This window comes from Podarcis cretensis, assembly GCF_951804945.1.
Source record: "Podarcis cretensis genome assembly, chromosome: 1".
Lineage (NCBI taxonomy): Eukaryota > Metazoa > Chordata > Lepidosauria > Squamata > Lacertidae > Podarcis > Podarcis cretensis.
In genome coordinates, this window is record NC_137170.1 from 71102514 (window position 1) to 71126068 (window position 23555).

A 23555-nucleotide genomic window follows, 5' to 3' on the forward strand; every position below is an offset into this window, starting at 1 on the left:
AACACTTATTTCATATAATAAAACAAGCTTTCTTTATTCCTTTGGTGTAAGAACTTTTTGTGGGCATAAGGTTAAGGGTAAAACACATATTCATAAATGGAGGCATGTTATAACTCCAGCAAAAGATCCCAAACTTCTTTGATAGTGTATGTATGGATACAAAAGTGCTGGACAGGCATGAGTTCAGACACATACCTTTAAGAGTATTAACACCTTTTTATATCCATATGTGTCAAACAGCAGAATTTTGCTCCCCAAGTTTTTCTCCTCATGCCGAAAAGCTGCCTAGGGTTGTCATGAAGGACATACATAGCCCTAAGCATATGAACATCAGCCTTGCTGGATCAGATCAGACTTGCTGTTTTTTTGTTATTGTAGTGGCCAGCTAGGAGCCTATGGGAAGCCCACAAATGGCAAAAGTGCACTGCTGATTCGCAGCAACCAGCACAGTGGTATCTCAGTTTACAAACTTAATCCATTCCGGAAGTCTGTTCCTAAACCGAAACCATTCTTAAACCGAGGCGTGCTTTCCCTAATGAGGCCTCCCAGCACCAGAGCCCTTCCACCATTTGTGTTCCATTCTTAGACAGAGGTAAAGTTCGCAAACCGGGAAACTACTACTGGTTTTGTTGAGTTTGTAAACCGAATAGTTGTAAACATAAACCGAGGTACCACCGTATTCAGAAGCAAATGGCTGTCTGCTATTGGAGGTAATACAAACATTGTGGCTAGTAGCCATTGAGACCTTCCCCATGAGTTGTCTAATCTTTTTAAAGCTCTCCAAGTTGCTGGGCATCAATCTTCTGTAACAAATGGGAGTTTTACTTGCATGCTGTGTGAAGTAGTGCCAACTTTTGTCTATCTTCAGGTCCACCATTCAACTTAATTGGATGACCCTGAGTTTTATAAGTATTGCAAGCCTCCCTAAGTTACTCAGCTTTGCAATGCAAACTAAGCTACCACACACTATATGGGATTTGTATAAATATATTAGGGTAGCCGATGGGGTAGCATTCAGCTTCCATAGGGGCAGAGTCCATTGGCCATGCTGGCTGAGGCTGATGGGAATTCAGTCCAATTAACAAACCACATTAATCCTACTCAACAAGTTTGTGCTGCAACTGTTTGCTGTTAGGAGCTGTGGCGCTAAGTCCAAGGAGGAAAAGTTATTACAGCAACTCAAGGGGCCCAGTTCTCTAAATACCAGAACCTTACCAGAGATGTCAAAATGAGAACAAAGCATTTGCAAAGTTGTACCCGCTACAAAAAAGAATGAAAGAAAATCCGCAGGACATTAAATTTTAAAAAGCTCAAAAGACAGAATGGCAATGAAATGTCTACAGGACAGGTTCAGGAATCCAACTTTATTATGCTAGTCTGACCAGAACCTGAATAAAAAGATAGATGGAAGATCATCCTCTCTCAAGCAATTCGGATGCTACATAAGCCTGCCTTAATCAAATCCACATTGAAGACCAAAGTCAAGAATGAACCCATGAGTGAAAAGGGAAAGCCCTTCGTCTGGCTTGAGACAAGTGAGAGGTAGGTATTCTGTTAGGAACCCTTACATTCCAAGCACCCCCCAAAATAGATACATACAAAACAAACACGCATCACACAAATTGTTTTTCCGAAGACTGCATTTTTGAATATCATAATATATATGTTCATTTCAGTTTCATTTTATAGATATAAATCAGATCATTTTTCAACCTGCCTTTAAAGTTCTGGAGGTTTACACTTAAATTAAGGTAGCTTGTTCAGCATCAATTGTAACAGCAGATGACATTGAATAAAAAAAACAGCCAGGAGGGGTAAAACATTTTACTTAAAATATTTGACACCAGTGATCTCAAGGCAAGATCAAGAACCTCAGCATTTAAGATTTTATATATGTGTTTTATAGATGGGCCCTAAGCCAGGCCAAACACATCATTTTGATGTTGGCTTTTTCACTGAATCATTTTAATAGTGGTCCCAGTAGGGAGGACTTTGTTACCTTTCTAGTTAATATACTAACTAATATACCACCTGGAGGCAAGGGAGAACAAATTGTAGCTTCAAAAATGAGACTTGGTAACTGTAAGGCCATGTTCACATGATCATACCTTAGCTTTATAAGCTAGAATATGAGCAAATCTTTTTGCCCAAGCATGCAGCCCCTTTGTGCAAGCCACAACTAAACCGGGAAGTCTCTGATTAGCCATAGTTATCCATCAAACAAGCCAATCTCAAACACTGTTCGTGATCCTGGCTTATTCTGAAACTGTAACCACCATTTCTCAGTTCAGATATAAAGAGAAACCCCAGTTAGAGTCTCCCTGCTTTAATCACAGCTTACGTGAAAGGGTTATGTGCTCAGGCAAAATATCTTGGTACAATAAGCTGGGATATGAACCAAGCCACTGATATAGCTGGATCAGGCAAATGACAGAATGTCTGCTTTTGGACATCACAAGGCCAGGGTGGGGTGGGTATGAAAACAAGAGACAGAATAGAGATGTTAAAACCTCTACCCAGGTCCTAGAAAAGGAGCAAAAGGATGAGAATAATAATATTCCCAAATATGGGAATAAACTTCAATCAGATCCAACCCAAGTTAGCCAAATTACTTTTTTTAATAGATTGCATATGTAGATGTTCACCACCACACTTCAAAATACACTCCTGTAAGAGCAAATCTTCATGTCAGATTTCACATGCTGCTGAGAAAATGAACTCCCCTCTCAGCACTTTAAAACATGAAGGTTTCTGTATCCAAATTTCCACTTGTACATTGACAGCTTTAAGAAAAAACAAAGGACACAGAGGGTGTTGCCATTTTTTTTCTTTTTTAGCAGCAATGAAATACCACTAACCCCTTTTGTACATAACCAAATTCAAGTCACAACCAGTGGTGACTGCACCACAAAGTCACCAGGTACAAAACTGCTAGTTTTAAATAACTTGAAATTTTCCCCCAGAACATCCCTTTTTTATAAACAAACATTTTGCTATTTTTGTACATAGGCTAGCAGGCTTGTTTCAATATGAAAATGCTAAATCATTTACAGATTTAATCAATTATGTAGTGCTACAATAAGTGTCCGATATTCTACATATGAACAATCTTGATAAATGGAAATGATGAAGTGTTAAGTAAGGCTATCCAATTACCTTTATGTACATTAAAAGAATAGATACCCAGCAGGAGAAGGGGTAAGGGGAAAAGATTGGGCAAATACTCATAGTCCCACAGGTGTAAAAATTAAATTGGCCTTCTAGCTTGTGTACTGTAAATGAGACCTTTCCAACAGTCCTGCAGCCAATGCCTTTTTTTCTTCATAGAAAGGAAGCTGTCTTCATGACATTACCTCTTGATTTCTGATTTCCACAGCGTGTCATTTGAAGCTCAAGTGTCAGGTTCTTCCTATCTTCATAAAACCTTTCCAGTATTCGGTTGCATGATCAAGTCCCACTTCCTGGGTTGGCTTTTCTTTTTTAAATGTTCAATCTACCAATTCATTTAGAGTGAGCTGTAGATAACATGAACCAGTTCTGGAACCACTATTGGGAGGAACACAAGCTCTTCACTACAATCACACAGTAGGAGGAAAAGTAGTGATAATTCAATTCATTCCTGGGGCTGGACCACCAAAATTGAATGAACTTGGCACAACTGGAGCATTGAATTTGTATCCACCATGCTTTTCAATCATTTTGGATTCTGAAAGGGAGAGAAAAATATAATTATCTGAAAGTCACAATCCATGTCTTGTCACAGCTGTATCAAGCTCTTGATGTGCACATTCATGCAATGAAGGGCTTCCATTTTTTAAATAAGAAATTATATTTTCAAATATCTTCAGAGACAAACTCAATTTCAAGCAGAATACTAGGACATGAAATATCAGAGTTCAAATTCCCAAAAATGGGGGGTGGGGGGAATGTGTATGCCACCTTGAGTTCCTTGGAAGAAAGGAGAGTTATAAAAGCAATAATAAATACATAATCCAAGCTTTATTTTTTAACTACTGCATTACAGGAGGTTGGACTAGATGACCTTCAGCAGGGTTCCTTCCAACTCTACAATTCTGAATGTACAAGGTGTTACAAAATCTGAATGGTGAACGTTAACTTTGTTAATCCTATGCAAAGGCCCACTTGTATCAGGGGCAAGAAAGAGAAACAGGGCATGCAAACTTGAAACATATACCAGCTGCCAAAAGGAAAAGAAAGAGAATTCTAACATTTTTACAAAAAACCAAAAACACTTGGAAGACAGGCAGGTCCACAGCCATGCCCTTTCTCCATCTGAATTGCTAGAAAACACATACACATGCATATGTGACTTCCAAGAAAAATCAACGGTCAATTAGGTAGCATCAAGCCCAGAAATTTGTTTCAAGAATTGGTACTTCAATAAGCTGCAAGATCAACGCAAAGCTTGTCCCCTACAAGCAGGTCCTCTTTTTCTTAGAACAGGGTGAGACAGAGAACTTTTAGGTCCCTTAATAAAATGCTAATACTATAGCAAGCACTTAATAGTAACAGATTATATCAAACATAGTGAAAATATGCATACCATGGGCTGCTCTTCGCTGATCTGCTAAAGTTGCTACATCCTGTAACTGTTTTCTTTGTTCTTCATTAAGACCACGTGTCAATGCTTGGTACCAAACAGGGTTACGATTCTGAATTGCTACAGAACAAAGAGACATGTAGACATTTAACAGACAGACTAAAGATAGGCTAAGAGTTCAGCAAGGTAATAATTTATTTGCTCTGCAACGCTTCTCAATCCGCCACTACCCAGGCTTCTGGTAATACTTTCTCTCAAGTCCAAATATCTCCCTCTAAACCAATTATTGGCCTAGTTCTTTCCAAAATACTCCACATTCCACTAAAATGGAAGTACGGTGGTACCTCGGTTTAAGAGCAGCTGTGTTTATGAACTATTCAGTTTAAGAACTCCACAAAACCAGAAGTAGTGTCCCGGTTTGCGAACTTTATCTCGGTCTAAGAACAGAATCTGAACAGTGGAAGGGCACTGGCGGCAGGAGGCCTCATTAGGGAAAGCGCGCCTCGGTTTAAGAATGGTTTCGGTTTAAGAACGGACCTCCGGAACGGATTAAGTTCGTAAACCGAGGTACCACTGTATTGTTATTAGAATTACATGGCAAATTAACATTCTGAAAGGAAGAAAGGAGCAGATGGAATCTCAATAATTGTATTAGCCCAACATACAGATAAAAGTATACTATTAGAACAAATTACAATGGAGTTAACTGAAATACCAATTAAGGAAAAGGGTCAACAGTTTTTGTAACACATATAAAACCCAGTTTGGATCTATATTATTTCACTGATACCACCCATTATGTAAGCCCATGGAGACTTGAAAATGCAACAAAAAGGTAAATTCCCTTACAACTCTACAACATGTGATGTCTATAATTTTTAGTGCCTAAAGTAGATCATGTAAGACTCATTGTAGCCAGATCTTCAGTTCAGTTAGAGCACATAACAGAGAACACAATGACATGCTTTTAAAGGTCAGGAACTCTTTTAATGGTCAGGAACAATTTTTAAACATTAGTTTAATTCCTACACATAATGAGAAATGTATCTAGGTGTTACAAAAGTTTAAGATATTTGCAGTCATTCTGATTCAAATTTAAATATTAGTTTCACCCTTTTATTTATTTTAATACAATTATTTTAATATCTATATACCACAATTTCTAAGTGGGGTACAACAGGGGCATAGCATATATCATAAAATCAGTTAAAAGGAGCCATATGATCACAAAGCTCACTTAAAATGCCTGCTAAAATAAAAGAAAGTCTCCACCAAGCACCACAAGTTCAACATAGAGCGGAATGTCTGATCCCAGCTAATTGGGAGTTCCATAGATTGGGCCCACAACACTGAACACACAGCTGCTGATGGAAACTGGTCATGCAACTGAGTCGTAAGAGACCACTAACAGTGACTCCTGCAAACACCTCAATAATTGGGAAGGGATATAGGACAGGGGTTGCCAACCTTTTCGGATTAGTGGGTACATTTTGAATTTTGAGAGGATGTTGGGGACACCAGTCACAAAATGGCCTCCATGAGGAGTACGACATAACAAAAAAGCAGAATGTTAACCATCCTCGACAACCTTAGGTTGCTTCACTGAGGTAACCGAACCACACTGAGGTACAGACACATTCAAGGATGTGCCACAACATGAAAAGTAAGATTTCTTCACTCACAGACCAAAAAAAACCTGCCCACTTTCAAACTTAACCCACATCATGCTTGGCGTGTGGTGGAATACCTCAGCTGCAGTTTTAAATCATATTCCTCCCTGAACTCTAATTGCACGCCTAATTGCTACCCCATTTCCCAATTCCAATGGGAGTCCCCTCCCACGCAAAAAAGAGAATACCAGTTTGCTATGCAAGATAAACAGCAGTTGGACTTACTCTGAAAAATTGCTTTAAATATCTGATATTCATCAACAGGATTATCTTCATCATCAATAATGGTTGAATATCCTTCCAAAGCAGTCTCTTCAGCATCATCTTCTTCCCAATCTTCATCATCGCCATCTTCTCCAGCCTGCTTTGCCAGAATCTCTAAATATTCCTGTCCATCTTCATCAATATCATCTTCATCACTCCCAAGTTCCTCTGTAAGAAGATATGGCTCAAGGATAAAAAACAGCAGTGTACTTTTCTCCATTAATTTATGTAATATTTGTACTTCATAACAATTCCACAGTTTTAACCTAGGGCTAGGCTCTAGGATTCTGTTTTGCTTTTATCTGGGAAAATTCGATGCATTTACAATGCCTTAGATGAAAACTTTCTCAGTTTGCACTATACAGCTTGAAATGAGAAATAAAAGCCCAACACAGAGACATAAAAGAAAAAATACAAAAATTGGACAAAGTGAAGAGCAATGAAGCAACAGTGAAGTCTGATTAGGTTTGCTTTTCAAAAAGCAAACTGAAAAGTAAAGATACTTGGCACGAAAAACTAAGCTACTTGGTCTGATATTAAAAGTGTTCATAATACAAGGATAAAGCAGAGGAAGCACTAAATGAGTAACCATAGCAAATATAGTGTGTAACATAGGAAACAAAACACTAGGTGAAAAAGAAGGAAATGACAGGCCAAGATACAAACATCTGAATCCTATTTGGAAGAGAACGAATAAAGCAAGGAGGTAAAAGCAAGAACAGGAAAATCGAAAGACAGACGTACCAGGATTGAAAGTTCATTGAGAAGCTGTCACCAGAACATGATAAATCCTGGTGAACTGCTACCAGAGGGGTCAATGCTTTACCTGCTTCCTCGTCATCTTCTGCTTCATCATCATCATCACTATCATTTTCATGCTCAGCATGGCAAGCATATGCTCTTTTCAAGCCATTAAATAAAAGGATGAAAGCTGGCAGGATTTGGCCCGAAACCTGATTTAAAACCTGTGGTATTTGTTCCAGATCAATAAGTGCACACAAGCCTAGGACACACATTTTTCTGTCATGAAGCCTGAAATGCAAGAGGAAATTTCATATTACATTATTTTTCAGCTTTAGGAAAAAGAAGGCAAGTAGTATACAACCCAATGGAGACCTTAATTTAGAGAAGTGCAAGAGCAAATAGGTCTTAAATGTACAATAAAGCTTCTTTTCACTTATCCCCAATAGATGTAGCCCTGCAGAAGCCATATGAAAAGGTGGATGAGACATGCACTGAGTGCACACAATTTCAGAGCACCGTCCATCAGAACTGTGATCCCCAAGACACAAACTTACCCCAAGAAACAGTCCACATCATTAAGCCACTGTGTAATGAAGTGATTTGTAACGGGCTCCACATTATTAGGGAAGCGTAGATTTTCCAAAGTATTCAGAAGTAGATGAGGATTGTAATACAGAGCAGCTATGGCAACCTGGAGGCACATCGTTCGCAGTTCGCTTGTTTTAACTTCTCTGGTCAACCGCTCTAAAGCAGCTTCCACAAATAAAGGTATACACTGCAAAACATTTATAGTGACAACATTCAGTAATAACCCGATTTTTACATTCATTAATAACCCCAACCAGATGCATCTTTTAACTCAGGGTAGCTCAACTTTTCATACTAAGTGGGCCACCAGAGTACTTTGATGCAGAACTCATGGGTCGCACACTGTCTTGACACCGGGGGTGGGGAGCAAGCCCAAAATTTGACACCTCCCAGCCCTTGTGTTACCTTCCCAAAGCTGGCTAAGCGAGGCACCAGGCTTTAGGAAGGGGATGCAAGGCTTTGGCAGGATCCAAGAGCCCCCCACCTCCTCCTCAAAGCTGGGAAAGCACAAACTAGGTTTTGGGAAGGAGGTGGGGGGACCCTAGAACCCTGTTAGAGACCTCAGGCCTCCTTCCCAAAGCCCAGCACATCACTTTTGATTAAACATGAAAAGGGTAGGTGACTGTGTCTCTAGAGAGTTGCAGCTATCATATATTTTTGGCAGTCCAAAGTCCATTCCACTTACCTGATCAATGCCACGACCTTTACACTGTAGAATGATCACCTCTAACAGTTTTGCTGCATGACATTCTGCATCTTCTCCTGCCACACCTGTAAGGACCTAAGAAATACAATTATACCCCATCAGTTTCAGTACTGGATATTTAGTAGCATTTATTCTTTATATTTTCAAAGGAACAAAATTGTTAAGGAAACTCGAGTCATTCTACCTCCCATCTGCACAGGCAGGCTGCACTGTGTATCAGAACCATATGAAAAAAATATTAACTGCGTAAAGAAGTTACTGGCTGAAATCCCAATACTACTGTTCCATTTGCAGAATGGCTTTGATCCAGTGCTGATATCTGCTAATGTAAGTGGAGGGGATTTTCACTGATTTCTCCTTCCTGCTGCTGCCTTCTATAACTTCCAAAAAAATCTGTTCCAGAGGATTGGGGGGCCCTCCAGACCACTGTGGAGGGTGGTGGTGGGGGACTACAGGGGGAAACTGGTAAAGACTGTTTCCTCTTCTGTGTTATGGTGGGTGCCTCTGCAAGATCAAAAGCTGTTCTACAAGTAGAACAGCAGTATTGGATTTCACCTAGGGAATATTATTTTACATCCACAAAACTGAATTCCTGGTTAGGTTAGCCAGTAAAGGAGCTGAATGTGACTGACCATTTTTATACAGTGGTGCCTCGCAAGACGAAATTAATCTGTTCCGCGATTCTATTCGTCTAGCGGTTTTTTCGTCTTGCGAAGCAAGCCCATTGACGGCTTAGCGGATTAGCGCTATTAGCGGTCTAGGGGCTTTTAGCGATCAGCTGAGAAGCGGCTTATCAGCGGATCAGCTGTTAAGCGGCTTAGGAAAAGGGCGGAAAAAGCGGGGAAAAACCGCGGGAACTCGCAAGACATTTTCGTCGTGCGAAGCAACCCCATAGGGAAATTTGTTTTGCGAAGCGCCTCCAAAACGGTAAAACCCTTTCGTCTAGCGGGTTTTCCGTCTTGCGAGGCGTTCGTCTTGCGGGGCACCACTGTACATTCAACTGTAACTTAGGTAAACATTTGTCGGTAATTATCTTATCACAAAGCTTAATGACATGTGAGCATTTCTGTCCCTCTCACCAACATAATTTGCTGTGTATTTCAGTGGAAATAGAAAACATTCTGCCAACTGAAATGAGCACAAAGCTACACAAAATGCAAGCCTAATCAAGCACTGGTGATCCAGGTGAAGAAACAGGCTTGTATATACAGATTCTTCTTCCAGATTTCAGACAGACATAGCATTTTGTGCCCGACTGTGGAAGGGGAAGGAAAAACTGAATCATCTAGCACCCAGGAATGTTGCCCCATTCTGGAGATTCTTCTACACAGCAGCAAGCAGCTGCGTGCATGTTAATGTGTAGGAATATGCCTTAGTGTGAAAATACATTATTAGTATGTACCAGTAACACTTACAGCACCAATCACCAAGTTAAATGAAAGCCAGTATATACGTAAGAGCTCATTTTTGATGGTTGCATTAAAATTGGGAGTCTCTGTTTTAAAATAGTGTATTTAGGTATGTAGGGCACAATTCAAGGAACCTCCTTTGCATGCATATAAGTGCATACATTTCAATCTTTCTTCTTGACTGAAGTTCCCTGAAACTTGGGAGTAGGTTGGGGACAGACACCTGCCCCATCTTAGCAAGGAATCACAGGTATTAGACCTAACCGCTCTAATAATCTGTTTAGCAGAGCGAAATTCAGAAGGCACTGGGATTTCTGTAGTCAGCCACAGCATGAATAATTTTCCAGTTCAGCTCAGCTGCAAAATCACTGTGAGGTCATGTACAAAAACAGCTGTAATGGAAACTGGTGTGTTCATGTTTAATCCAACTAAAATCATCCACCACTTTTTAATAACCTGACTTTGAAGGCAAGGTTATGATAAAAAACCAACCACAATACCACACAGTAGTAAGCCGAAGCCTGAATACAAAGAGATGTGTTTAAATTACACTTAGTATGAATCCAGCCCACGTTCAATCTCCATGTTTGAGAGTTTGGAGGCTGGTCAGTGGTGAGCTTGTCTTTCGACATCACTGCACCAGTACTATGATCTCAAGTTGCTCTTTGGCCACATGCTGTATGTGAGCAACACAGTCTAAATGCAAAACACAATTGGACTGTATTACTAGGCACAGATTAGAAACTATGCACACACATGACTGTAGCCATTTTAATCCACTTCAGGGGAAGAGTAATACAACTGCATGACTGGTTACTGCATGGTTACGCGCATAGGAGCTTTCAGAAGAGGTTATGGACTAATACAGGATTAGGAAACATGTGGCACTTCATATGGTACTCAGCTACTACTCCCATCATATCTGACCATTGGCTATGATGGCTGGAGCTGATGGGAGTTGTCCAACAATATCTGGAAGGCTACAGGTTTCCCACCCCTGGTCTACTGATTCTCTGTATAGTTGGATCCACCACGTATTTTTTAAGCAAAATGGACATGCAATTCCAGAGGTCCCAATAATTTAGCTTATCTAGGTCTGTGTAGAGTTGCTGGACCTTGCAGTCTCTTGAATGTGAATTTGGATTAGCTGCTGGAAAGGCACAAGTCTTTCTTTCCTAGATCTATACTGCATAAGGGATATCTACAGGATTTATTTATTCAGCAAAATTTATCTACTGCTTATGTGTAATAAAACATCTAAGTGGTTTACAAAAGTAAACAAAACATTAAAATTCCAAACACACCCTAGTGAAAGACAGGTATTAAAAAACTTTTAAAAGAAAGGTGCCTGGAAAGGTTTGTCTAAACAATGATTTAAACAAGCACTGAAAAGAACACAGAAGAAGCAGCAGCAGCAGCAGAGGAGTTTGGATTTGATATCCCGCCTTATCACTACCTGAAGGAGTCTCAAAGCGGCTAACATTCTCCTTTCCCTTCCTCCCCCACAACAAACACTCTGTGAGTTGAGTGGGGCTTAGAGACTTCAGAGAAGTGTGACTGGCCCAAGGTCACCCAGCAGCTGCATGTGGAGGAGCGGAGACGCGAACCCGGTTCCCCAGATTACGAGACTACCGCTCTTAACCACTACACCACGCTGGCTCTCAAAGGCAAAGGCACTTGCCTTATGTCAATGGGCAAGAAGCTCCAAATGAAATGAATGATTTCTCACAAATGTGGAATAAATATTTTTGGCACCTGTAGCAGTGCCAGTTCTGCAGATCAAAGCACTCCAAAGGTATAAGTTTAGCTACAATGATAGGAGGATTAGTGAGTTACTTACCTTTTTGCACATACTGTAGATCATTTCTAGGTATTTTGTATCAGACAGGAGTGTATCGGTATCAACAGTTACATAATTATGCAACAGTGGCATCATATCTGCAGTAAAAAGATTAATCAACAGTTATTATTTATGTGTTCTCTTGGTCAATATGAAAAGCTGCAAGGTACAAAAAGGTATCCTTATCATTTAGTTCTGCAGTGGCCTGCCTATGCTCAATGAAGGAAGACAGACCTAACAAGGAAGTTCACCTGTAAAGTAGTCAAAGCCGTCCTGCTGGAAGACTTCAAAGACCAGAGGCAAAAGCTGCCACATCTGTGCTGAGACCTGCTGACAAGTCAGACTGTGAGCCAAGGAGAAGATTTCCTCATAGAATTCTGGAACAGGAAAAAGATGTCATGAACCTTGGCTTGATCCAATCAGTGCACCACATGCAAAGTAATAGCTGAAGGGTGGGGAGACCTCTTACCCAGAACATGCTGTTGTAACACTGTTCCTATTACTTGCAAACAGATACCTTCCAACTGCTGGGTAATCTGAAAGGAATGGTTTAAAGGAAACATGGTCAATGTCATAAATTGCTTGTTTTAAGTATTGGAGGACGAATTTGGGTCTTCAGAAATAGAGTACAGGAAAACAATTAATTAGATGGGATTATAAATTATGAGGGTGGGTGGACAAGGTTTCTAATAGGACCTATCTTTGCTGCTTTTGTCTAACTTGGCTAGTAAGCCATAGGATCGATACAGCTATTCGGTATCCTATGGCTTACTTGAGGAGCCTTAAATATGAGTACAGACAGGAAATAGTTAGAGAAATTTGAGTGAAATCACAACCTTGGAGACAGAGAGAAATTTGGAAGGAAGGAGGGCTGAAATTGGGAATTGTTCTAATGGGAAGCCTCTTCTGGAGGAGATTTAAATATGCCAAAGTAAGAAAAAAGAATGGGTAACAGTCTGGGAAATGGTTTTTATTTAGGGGCCAGCGGTTGCAAATAAATAGGGACATCAGCAGACATGGATTAAACGCTTTCAAAAAGCAACAATAAGGATAATTTTTAAAGGGGAAATAGTCTGTAAGCACAGATGTGTAATGTATAAAGCGGTCTGAATGTTTCAAATATCTGTGCAGTATATCACAAGTTTAATTGTTTAGTAGTTGGGAAATTGGGTAAAGGGACCTGGAATGTAAGATGATTTGGTTTATTTAAAGAACCAGAAGAGGGGGTGGAAGGAAGTCTGGGGATTTTTTTTGGGGGGGGAGGAGTAAAAATGTGTTTTATTGTGTGTTTTTTTAATGTTAATGAGAAATGTGTGGGGTAATCTGGTATTGATACAATGTGGCATATACTGGATTTCTGTAATTGAGAATTAATGAAAATTATTTAACGAAAAAAGGGTAAGTTTTAAATAAAACACGCAACCACAAATTACTTGGGTGGGTGGCCTGTTTCAAAAAGCACAATCAGAGGCAAAGCACATTTACAAAGGTGGTCACTGCCATTATTTGAAGTGTTTAATACTAGGACTGTTTTATAAGCATCAGAACAAAAAGAGTGAAGTTCTGATCAAATTTATGTCTTTAATAGATGTTTGAGTACTAAAGGGTTAAGAATATCGCCTTCTTATCTCTGTCACAGAGAAGGTTGTTCAACAAAGTTCTCATCCATTTCACTGAACACACTTGCTAGGTTCATATGTCCTAAAGCACACACGACGACTCTGAAGCCACTGGTCTCAAATACAAGGCAGGCAGAGAAATTAGATATTGCAGTGTCACCACCTATCTATTGTTTATTTATATATCTGAAACATTTTGAACCTGCTCTTCAGCCAAAAGAGGTTCCCAGAGCAGCTTACAAAGATCAGACTAGCAATCTAAAAAGTCACAACACAATAGGAAAAGGGAGGAAGGATTCTAGTCAACATGGCTGTGTGCCATGAAATGGAGAGCCTGGGAGATTCATGTGTTTCCCTCCTTTACAACTGAATACTTTGCTGTTTAATTAATTTGTTACAAGCATTTTAATTATTTCTGGCTTTCTACTATTTGATTGTTTTACCCACTGCTTTTATATATCTAGCTTTCTGGTTTATTTTCACAGCTTTGTTTTTATGTTGATATGAACTGCCTGGAGCTTTTCTTTGGAGTTGGAACAGCATGATAGAAATTCTGCAAAGTCAGTCTTTAAATCGGCTCTTAATTGTACTCCTGTCTTGTTTATACCTGCTGTGTCATCTGGCACAGCTGAATAACTTTGGAGCTGCAAGCTAGCCAGGAACCCCTTTCTGAACCTAGGGTCATATCCTGATTAGCTACAATAGGGATGGAGGGAGTTGATGGATGGATGGGTGGATTAATTAATTAATTATAGGGATAGTTTGTGAGGAAGCTTCAGTAACAAAGCATTAAGATAAAATGCAAAGGAGAAGGAACAAGGAAGACAAAAAAAAATAGACTGCCCACCAGCACTAAAGCACAGGCAACAAGCTTAATAAAGCTCCCTTTGCTATTTTTACATATAAGAAGCTAGTTTTCTGAGTAAAATTACCAGTCATAGGATTCAAAAATGGGTCCTCTTACAGATCAGTAACTAGCTAAAACAGGGCAGCCCAACACATGGCCCAAGGGGGGCATGCGGCCCTTGAGGCCTTTTTGGTGGCCCTCAGCAACCATGGCACACACACACCGTCGCAGCCTTCATGCTGCCTTCCTAAAGCCAGGTGAGCAAGGCATTGGGTTTTGGGAAGGAGGACTGAGGGCTCTAATGGGGTCCTAGAGTCCTCCCACCTCCTTCCCAAAGCCTAGTTAGTCCTTTCACAGCTTTGGGAAGGAGGTAGGAGGGCTCTAGGACCCTGCCAGAGCCTTGCACCTCCTTCCTAAAGCCCAGCGACTCACTTAGCCACTTTTGGGAAGGTAGCATGAGGACTGGGTTTGTGTGTCAAATTTTGACCTCTCTTCCCACCCCCATGGCCAACAGGGCAATGTGCGTCCCATGGGTTCCATGATGAAGTATTCTTGCAGCCCACTTGGTAGGAAAAGTTGGACTAAAAGAATAGGAAGTTCAACGGAACCTTCATTTTCAGAAGAATGGTACCCCTGAACACCAGATACTGGGGACATACAATTGCTTTTTGCTGTGATTCTATGCTTCTTGAAGGCATTTGGCTGCCAACTAGACTATACAGATCAGTTTTGATCCAGCAAGGCTCTCTTGTATTCCTATGAAATCCCATGAACCAGAGAGAGGGCTATGAAATATTGTTATCTGCTCTATGGATGACATCAAAGTCACTATTCCCAGCAGGGAGCAGGACCCTATGACCCTCCTGATGTTGGATTACAACTCTCATCAGCCCCAGCCAGCATGGCCAGTGTTCAGGGAGTTGAAGTTCCCCATCTCTGCCTTAAAAGCTTTCTGCCTTTCACCATTGCTAGGAGCTGAATCATATTAAGAAAGGTATGAAAATATACTTGTTTCATATCATAAATACAGGTCAGGTTTTTAACTTTGGGTCTATTTTTAAAGCACAGCAGGCCCACACATAGTTTCTCACAAAAATGAATTCTACTAAGTATTGATTCCCTCTGGAATATGCAAAGCGCTGAGGTACTTAGAATAGCAGGTGTTTGTCTTGTGACCTCTATCTTTCTTCAAAAATCATTTGTATAAAAGTGCAAAGCAGTTTTGTAAAACTCAGTCAGGACTAGAGTTTGTTTTTACTGTTTAACAAAGGTTAACAACAAAACAGTAATGTATTTTCAATAAAAATAGGTTCACAGAATTTAAATACTGATGCTGGCTTCCTACCAACCCTCTTAAAACAAGGCTATTTTGCAGCTTTTCCTGGATACAAGCAAAATAAATTCCTTACCTCTTTGTGATCTTCAACAACACTGAGAAGCGTATCAATGGTATTCAAGATGCCCATTGCTGTTACTGCTTTATCATCACTGCCTTCTTCATCTGGCCCTGTCTGAATCACCTGGTTAAAAGTCATTGCCTACAAAGAGAAAGAAGAAAATCTCAGTTAAGAGTTAATAGGAAGCTCAACAGCAGACTAAAGAATCATAGTGTAACAAACAACATTTTCAGGACTGTTTGCAAAAGAACATTATCAAATACGACTTTGTATCAGGGTGGGGTGGGGAAGAACTCAACCCTGATGTATAATTTGGGCTTCCTTAAAAAAAAACTTTTTTAAAAAATACAATTAATCAGGGATGCATACTGATGAAAATGTAAAAAATCTATTTTTTTTAAAAAAACAGCTAAGCTAAGCGGTTGCAGGGGGTGGGGTGGAGACTGCTAAATAAAGGAGGAGGGTAGGAGATTTTTGCTTTCTACCCAAAGGCCCCAGCACCACTTCCCAAGCTTTATCCCCCTGGAGCAGCTTTCCAGGGAAAGGAGAAAATGGCAAATATTACCTCCTCCTGCCCGCCAGCAGAGAGTCCCAAGAGCAGACTTCTGCTTCTTGTAACTCTGGCTCCAACCCCAAATCTTTAAAATAGCCCAACAACGCTACAGTATTTGGGATTTTTGTGGTATTAACTAAGTCATTTTTCTTTGATAAATTCAGAGTATCCCAAATATGTATAATTAAATCTTCTCTATTATGCTTTAATAAAAAAATATTATTTCTTGTCTATGTTTTGCTACCACCAACACACTACCTTTGGCAGCAAACTAAGCAGGTTAGAATATGTAATTGACTGTCTACATTAGCACAACATCAGGATATTAAAACAGCAGCCAGCATACTATACAGGCCATGCGCATGGTAAAATAGTGTGACTTACCAAATGCTGGGTCATTTCTACCGCTATAGGAGTAACCTCTTCACTATATTCACAGATCATTTTCTGAATCACATTGGTAAGATCATCATTCTCAGTCTCTCGAATAATATGAAGAAGAGCCTGCATTACAGGTCTAATGAATGGGGTAATATATTCCTTAGCTGCAAAAAAGAAGAAGCAGGAGAACAGATTACTGTAATTTACAGGAAAACAGCAAGTACTTTAAACAAGAGGTAGTCAATGTGGTGCCCTCCAGCTGTTGTTCAACCACCACTCCCATCAGTCTCCAGCCAATGGGGCCAAAGGTCAGGAATTATGTCACCTGTAGCCCCAACAACATCTGGAAGGCACCAAGTTGGCCACCCCTGCTTTAGGCATTCTTTTACAAAGCCACACTCTGATAAAGGCCATTTCAAGTAATGCTCAGCTTCTTGGCATGAATGTAGCTTTCAATCATCTTTTCAAATGTAGGTACAAATGGTAATCTGCAAAACACCACTACCACTTCCCCCACGCTTTCCCCCCTCCCTGTTCTGGTTCAGTTGTGCTCAGTTTCTTGATATGGAAAACAGATTGCCAATCCTGGACCATGTGCCGCTGCCACCCACTACCCTATCCTTATTATGGATGTTACTCTAGGAATATTACTTCCCCAGCAATAAGATGCCTCAGCCTCCAAGGAGAGAAGGCTCCTTCAGTCTGAATCGTGCACCTGCCGTTCGATCTGGTGTGCAACCCCCAATCCCAGTGAAGCTGTTAGATTTAGGAAAAAAGCTGCCAGTGAAAGTATTTTTTTGAAGCCTATTCGCTGTGGAGTGTTGAGAAGAAGTTTTCAGGGGGAATTGAAGCACATGTGGAGGTTAATCTTTTTCTCTTCAGCTGCAACCTCCTTGAGAAATCCCCTCCCAACCACAGAAAACTTAGGCTTGGGGGGGGGGAGGCCTTCATTGTCACTATTGGGGGCTTTTTACTTAAGTCTAATTGCTGCACAGGGAAGAGGGAGAAGGGGAGGCAGAAAGAGCACAGAAATGCAGAGGGAGATAGTGGGGTGGCCCCACACACCACTGGCCGCAACCCCACTCTCCTGGGATGGTGCCCCAAGGAAATCCAGCCCTCCAAATAAAAAAGGTTGACACTCCTACACAACACTGTAAGGTTACTTGATAGGTCAAAGGGTAGGAAAAAGCACCTCTCTCTTGATTACTAATCAAAACCTGCAGTGCTATGGCAGCTTCCACCTTCACAGGCATCTCTCTGTCATCAATTAGGCATCTTCTTGTCAGTTCAAGGGCTGTCTGCAGATTCTGGTCACTTTTAAACTTTACTTCACAGAAATAGTGAAGCACCCAGCAAGCCTGGAGAAGATGATATGCAATTTTAGGTAATTATGGACATACCCATCCCACACAACAGTTGGGAAAAGCATGAATGCAAGACAGAAATGTGAGAATCACACTGAAATGTTTATTTCCCCTTTAGATAGACATGTATGAGAGTTTGGAGGCTGATCAGTGGTACGCTTGTCTTTCGACATCACTAGACCAGTACTATGATCTCAAGTTGCTCTTTGGCCGCAGGTTGTATGTGAGCAACATGGTCTATAAGCAGAACGCAAATGGACCATGCCACTAGACATAGATTTGAAGCTACGCACACAAATGCCTACAGCCTTTCATTAGGAGAAGTCCGGAGTCAAGTGACAAACTGCATGATGGTCTCTTAAAAAAGGAAACTTATGGTGGCTTTAATTGCATGAAGAACCGACTGCCTCACTTTCAGGTTGTACCATTGCTAAACTGCTCTTAAAATTTACAAACCACAGCACCCCTATCCCACTCTCACAGAGGAGTTAGTATAACTCCTCTGTGAGAGTGGGATAGGGGTGCTGTGGTTTGTAAATTTTAAGAGCAGTTTAGCAATGGTACAACCTGAAAGTGAGGGAACTTGTGAGAAAAGCTGTGATCATGAATTCCAGGATATTGAGACATGGCATCTTCAAGATCATTGCCACTGTTAGTGTGGCCTCTTTAAAAAAAATTGGGAACCCAGATAACAACTTCCACAAGATATTACACCACCCCTTCTGCAAAAGCCCTGGCCACAACCCACACACCATCCAAAACCACTTGCTAGAAATCATATGCTCCTCACGATTTCACATAGCCCTTTTGTGAAAGAAGCTATGCCATGTTAGCCCTCCCCTTCACTAGACATCTTCACCAAGAGGCTACCAATGGAAAGAGCAGATGAGACTGGACCTGGTTTTACACTTACCCGTGCTCTCATGTAGCCTAGCTCGCTGCTGAAGAGAGGAAACACGTGATTCTGCAGCATGTACTCCATCTGATCTTTGTATATCTTTTTCTATTGGAATATAAGACAACGGAATGTAAGACAATTAGAGATCAATCTAGCTTGTAAGAAAGGACGGGTGAATGGAAATAATTCCTGTTAAGATTGCTAACCCTTCTGCTAAGGTAATTTTAAAGTAAGAGTATGTCAAGATGAAGTTAAATTTAAAAAAGAACTTACGACAAAACTACCAATTCCCAGATTTAACAGCAGCAGCTGCTGCCAAAAACTGGACTATCAAAACAAAGAGAACAGCCTGTGACAGACAGGCGCAAACATTTAAATGATTCATAGTTACAGAGTGTCAAAATGCAATCATGGAAAAATTATTCTCCAGCTTCAACTTAACAAAAGCCTGTTATTGAAAGTGTCAAAAATTAGATGAGTGCTAAAGTTTATTGTCAATTCATAAGATTCTAGAAATCCAATAGGAAAACCCAGTATCTGGGTCAAGAGGTAGATAAGATATCTACACCACAGCATCTCCTACATTGGCAGTTATGTAAAATGTGCAAATTCAAGACCGGCAATATACTGCACTCCTGTCCCAGTCCTGATAGGATTAACCCTCTCTCAAATAGCCTAATACACCCAAATCGCAAATGTTTGTTTGGGAAGGTAGGGTTGCCCACCTGGTCAGTTACAGCAACACAATTTCACCTTTCATAGATGGTCAGAGATCTCACTGCTAAAGGTTCACATTTTGGCTTGGCTTGGCTTAGCAGTCAGGCATCTTGCTGACTGCCCTCCCTACTTCTCTGCATGCATGCATAAGCACACACACAGAGAGAACCTCTTAAGGGGAGTAATATTTTCTCTCATTTTCTTTTAGGATTTGGAATAAGCACGCAACAGCATCTTGCTGTTTCTCACCTGTCATGAAGCCTACTGCAAAAAAGACACACCCACCCCATATCTTCTACACATAGAAAAACTAGCAGAAGGTGTGGGGTCATGTTACACTTCACACTGAGCTTTGAAAAAGGGAAGTAGCTGAAAAGGTGAACTTCACTCCTCATGTGCACAAGTTGTGTGTGCCTGTCAGAGGGTTCAGTATTGAGGAAATATGGATCATCCAACCCATGGACTGGATCTAATTTAGCCAGGCAATATAGATTTTTTTTGTTAACCACTGCCTGGAAATATTGGGTCTCTATCTTCGAAAGGTGACAAATAAGTCACAAAACCTGGCCAGGAATTAGCATTCCTCTAACAATAGCAAAATACAAATTGATACTAGTGCCAGTCATGTCACGCTTCGAAAATGTGCTAACAAAGGATTTTAGTAAATATTGTTGTTGCCATGGGAGAAGATACCACTGTAATTACTTGAGTTAACAAGATTTATGTGTTGCTACAGGATTTTTAAAGTGCCTTCTTCATATGGCAAAAATTAGTCAGAGAAGTTTTGAGTGCACTTACTTTCAGAAGTATTTCAGCCAAAGAACCAATCATATGCAAAGCACCATCTTTTTTACGAGGATCAGCATTTGGCTCTGTGAGGATCTGATAACAAAAGCCCATAGTCTTTTGCAGAACCTAGTATAAAGAGACAATTTGAGATATTTCAGTTATTATTCAAAATATTAGAAAATATCCTTATGTCTATGATGTCATTTGTGGCTTTCTTTTCATTTTTCTAATAAATGAACACTGCTCAGTTACCTTATAGGTATTCAGATGCTACATGGCTGTTTGAGGTGGTAAATGGCCAGTTAAGTACAGCCCAGATTTAAGAACACTGTTCTCCTCCAACAAATTTGCTAATCACTTTTAGGGCAAAATAATTTCTAATTACTCTGAATTTGATATCACAATTGAAACAGATCTTGGTGAGATTCGGGAGCACCATCTTGTGGGATCCATTTATTATTTGTTCACTGCATAATCAAATAAATATATTTATACAGTTTGAGTTGCTGTGTCTTGATGTAGACAGGATATCTGTAGGGGTTTTGCGACCATGTGCAAACTAGCTGTGATGGATTGACAGGGTAGGTCCAGAGAATGATTAATGCTGCAGTATGGGATGGTGTAGTGCCTTCCATCTAGAAGAAAGCAGTTGTGTGGCTTCTCCTGAAGAGGCTGTCCGTGTGTGTGGATAGGTAGATGATTGATAAACAGATATAGTGTGTATGTGTATATATATATATATATATATATAAAGGTAAAGGTAAAGGTACCCCTGCCCGTACGGGCCAGTCTTGACAGACTCTGGGGTTGTGCGCCCATCTCACTTAAGAGGCCAGGGGCCAGCGCTGTCCGGAGACACTTCCGGGTCACGTGGCCAGCGTGACATCGCTGCTCTGGCGAGCCAGAGCCGCACATGGAAACGCCGTTTACCTTCCCGCTGGTAAGCGGTCCCTATTTATCTACTTGCACCTGTAGGTGCTTTCGAACTGCTAGGTTGGCAGGCGCTGGGACCGAGCAGCGGGAGCGCACCCCGCCGCAGGGATTCGAACCGCCGACCTTTCGATCGGCAAGTCCTAGGCGCTGAGGCTTTAACCCACAGCGCCACCTGCGTCCCATATATATATATATATATATATATATATATATATATATATAGTGTGTGTGTGTGCGCGCGCGCGCGCGCGCACGTGTGTGTACACACCCCCCCACCCCCCCCGATATGGTAATGTTTGCCCTGAACAGCTATGTGAGCATTGTGTTTTTAATACTTGTTCCTTTATGAATATACAGTGGTACCTCGGGTTAAGTACTTAATTTGTTCCGGAGGTCCGTTCTTAACCTGAAACTGTTCTTAACCTGAAGCACCACTTTAGCTAATGGGGCCTCCTGCTGCCGCTGCGCCGCCGGAGCCCAATTTCTGTTCTCATCCTGAAGCAAAGTTCTTAACCCGAGGTACTATTTCTGGGTTAGCAGAGTCTGTAACCTGAAGCGTGTGTAACCCAAGGTACCAGTGTACTAGTTGTGTGTTTGTTTTCATCAGTGATTTAATTTTGTTGTCAGCTTTGTTGTGCATCACCCTGGGCTCTGCTCAAGCAGTGATGATTCATTAAACAAACAAACAAAATTCTAACAACAGCAGCAGCATTAAAACTGTTTGTTAGAATTCAATTTAAACATGACAATAACATGTAAATTGTAGTGGCTAAGTATTAATCATAGGAAACATTTGGGCCTGAAACCTATATGAGGGCCCACACAAATACCAGAAAAAGTTACTGTTCTTGGATTACAGGTAATCCTTAAAAAGCATACCTCTTTCCTTTTGCCACATGCTGTAAACAACAATGTTTGTGCAGCAGTTGTGGGGGAAATGAAGTCTTCAAACACATCTATTAAGCAAAACACAGAAGTCTAAATGTTTGGTCTTTGAAGCATAAAAGGAACTAGTGCAAAAGAAGAAGTGAATTCAGACAACAGAGCCACTTTAGTCCTCACTCACCAGGTTTTGTTATTTAAAAACACAAACAATAACATAAAGATCCCAATACTGTAAAATGCCTAACATGTTGGAAGTAGTACCTGGAAGTAGTAAACATATTAATTTTGTTTTCAAAACCTAAGTATTGTAAAATATATCCACAAAGTACTTTCTGCGTTAGGATTAACCTCTGAATGTTACAAACTAGTTTGTGCAAGGGGTGGAGAGAGGCATTTCCTTTATTGTGAAGGCTTCCTGTACAAGACAAGCAGAACAGACCTGTCCAGTTATGTTCTGTGTTCCTCGTACAGGATGCCACAGTAAAAGTTGTGGTGCAAAGCTCTTACAACAGCTAGAGGGATGGGATTGAATGTCCCTAACATATGCAGCATCTCCTCATTAGTACTACCTAGCTGGAAAAATAAACTTAGTTTTGAACTACTTACCAAACTTCATACGTATATATTCATATGGATCTTCCTGCCATAGCTCTTCGTCAGCATCTGTGTAGCACATCAGTGGGAAAATAACATCTTGGATAATTCCCTGCAAATAATAAGGAATATAATTTGTTAGAAGCATGTTTGGCATTTATAAGCTGCCCTATCAAAAAAAAAAAAAAAAAAAAAGGTTCTCAGGGCAGTCTACAACATAAACTGAACAAGTTAAGTCAGAACTTTAAATACATCAAATGAAAACTGGAATAAGCCGTTATTACCAACAGTTTTTGTGCAACCTGATAATTGTATAACACCTAAAAGAACATCATTTGGATGCGTATTAGATCCTCTGCCACACTGTTTTAAGACACTCTCCAGATGCAGACTCACAGCAATACCATTGGTTATATATTCTCCACCACCTTAGATGGTAATCTAGTGCAATGAAGAGTTCTCAATATCTTGAAAGCTTGCACTTTATTTTGTGACAATTTGGTTGGCCTACTCAAAGTACTGCCCCAATATGGATTTTCAGTGTTTTCTATGGCCAACATAGTTACTTTTACTATATGTAAATTTGATTTATTTTGGCTTCATATGACACCATGGTATGAAATCGCTGAGAAATATATTATTATTTATTAAATATCTATGCCAATACCTTTAAAAAAAAATTAAGGGAAAATAAAAATAATCTAATGAACTCTGAAGTTTTACTGCTGTGGAAAAAGTATACAATTGTTTCAAATATGCAAAAAATAAAATAAATAAAAAATTACAAAGATACCTA

General features: G+C 40.4%; 1 protein-coding gene across 1 annotated transcript in view; it reads right to left on the reverse strand.

The window, feature by feature from the left end:
- Positions 1–1622: 1622 nt before the first annotated feature.
- Positions 1623–23555, reverse strand: part of IPO7 (importin 7) — a 39091-nt gene continuing 17158 nt past the window's right edge. The window contains exons 10-25 of the mRNA XM_079965987.1: positions 22772–22871; positions 22160–22236; positions 20357–20473; positions 18857–18946; positions 17772–17937; positions 16583–16743; positions 15658–15786; positions 12252–12318; positions 12034–12159; positions 11783–11880; positions 8513–8608; positions 7794–8014; positions 7322–7527; positions 6457–6663; positions 4565–4681; positions 1623–3706 (exon numbers count right to left, since the gene is read on the reverse strand). Of these exons, the coding sequence (XP_079822113.1) occupies positions 3609–3706; positions 4565–4681; positions 6457–6663; positions 7322–7527; positions 7794–8014; positions 8513–8608; positions 11783–11880; positions 12034–12159; positions 12252–12318; positions 15658–15786; positions 16583–16743; positions 17772–17937; positions 18857–18946; positions 20357–20473; positions 22160–22236; positions 22772–22871 (2076 nt within the window). The 3' untranslated portion in view covers positions 1623–3608. The remainder of the gene's footprint in view (positions 3707–4564; positions 4682–6456; positions 6664–7321; positions 7528–7793; positions 8015–8512; positions 8609–11782; positions 11881–12033; positions 12160–12251; positions 12319–15657; positions 15787–16582; positions 16744–17771; positions 17938–18856; positions 18947–20356; positions 20474–22159; positions 22237–22771; positions 22872–23555) is intronic.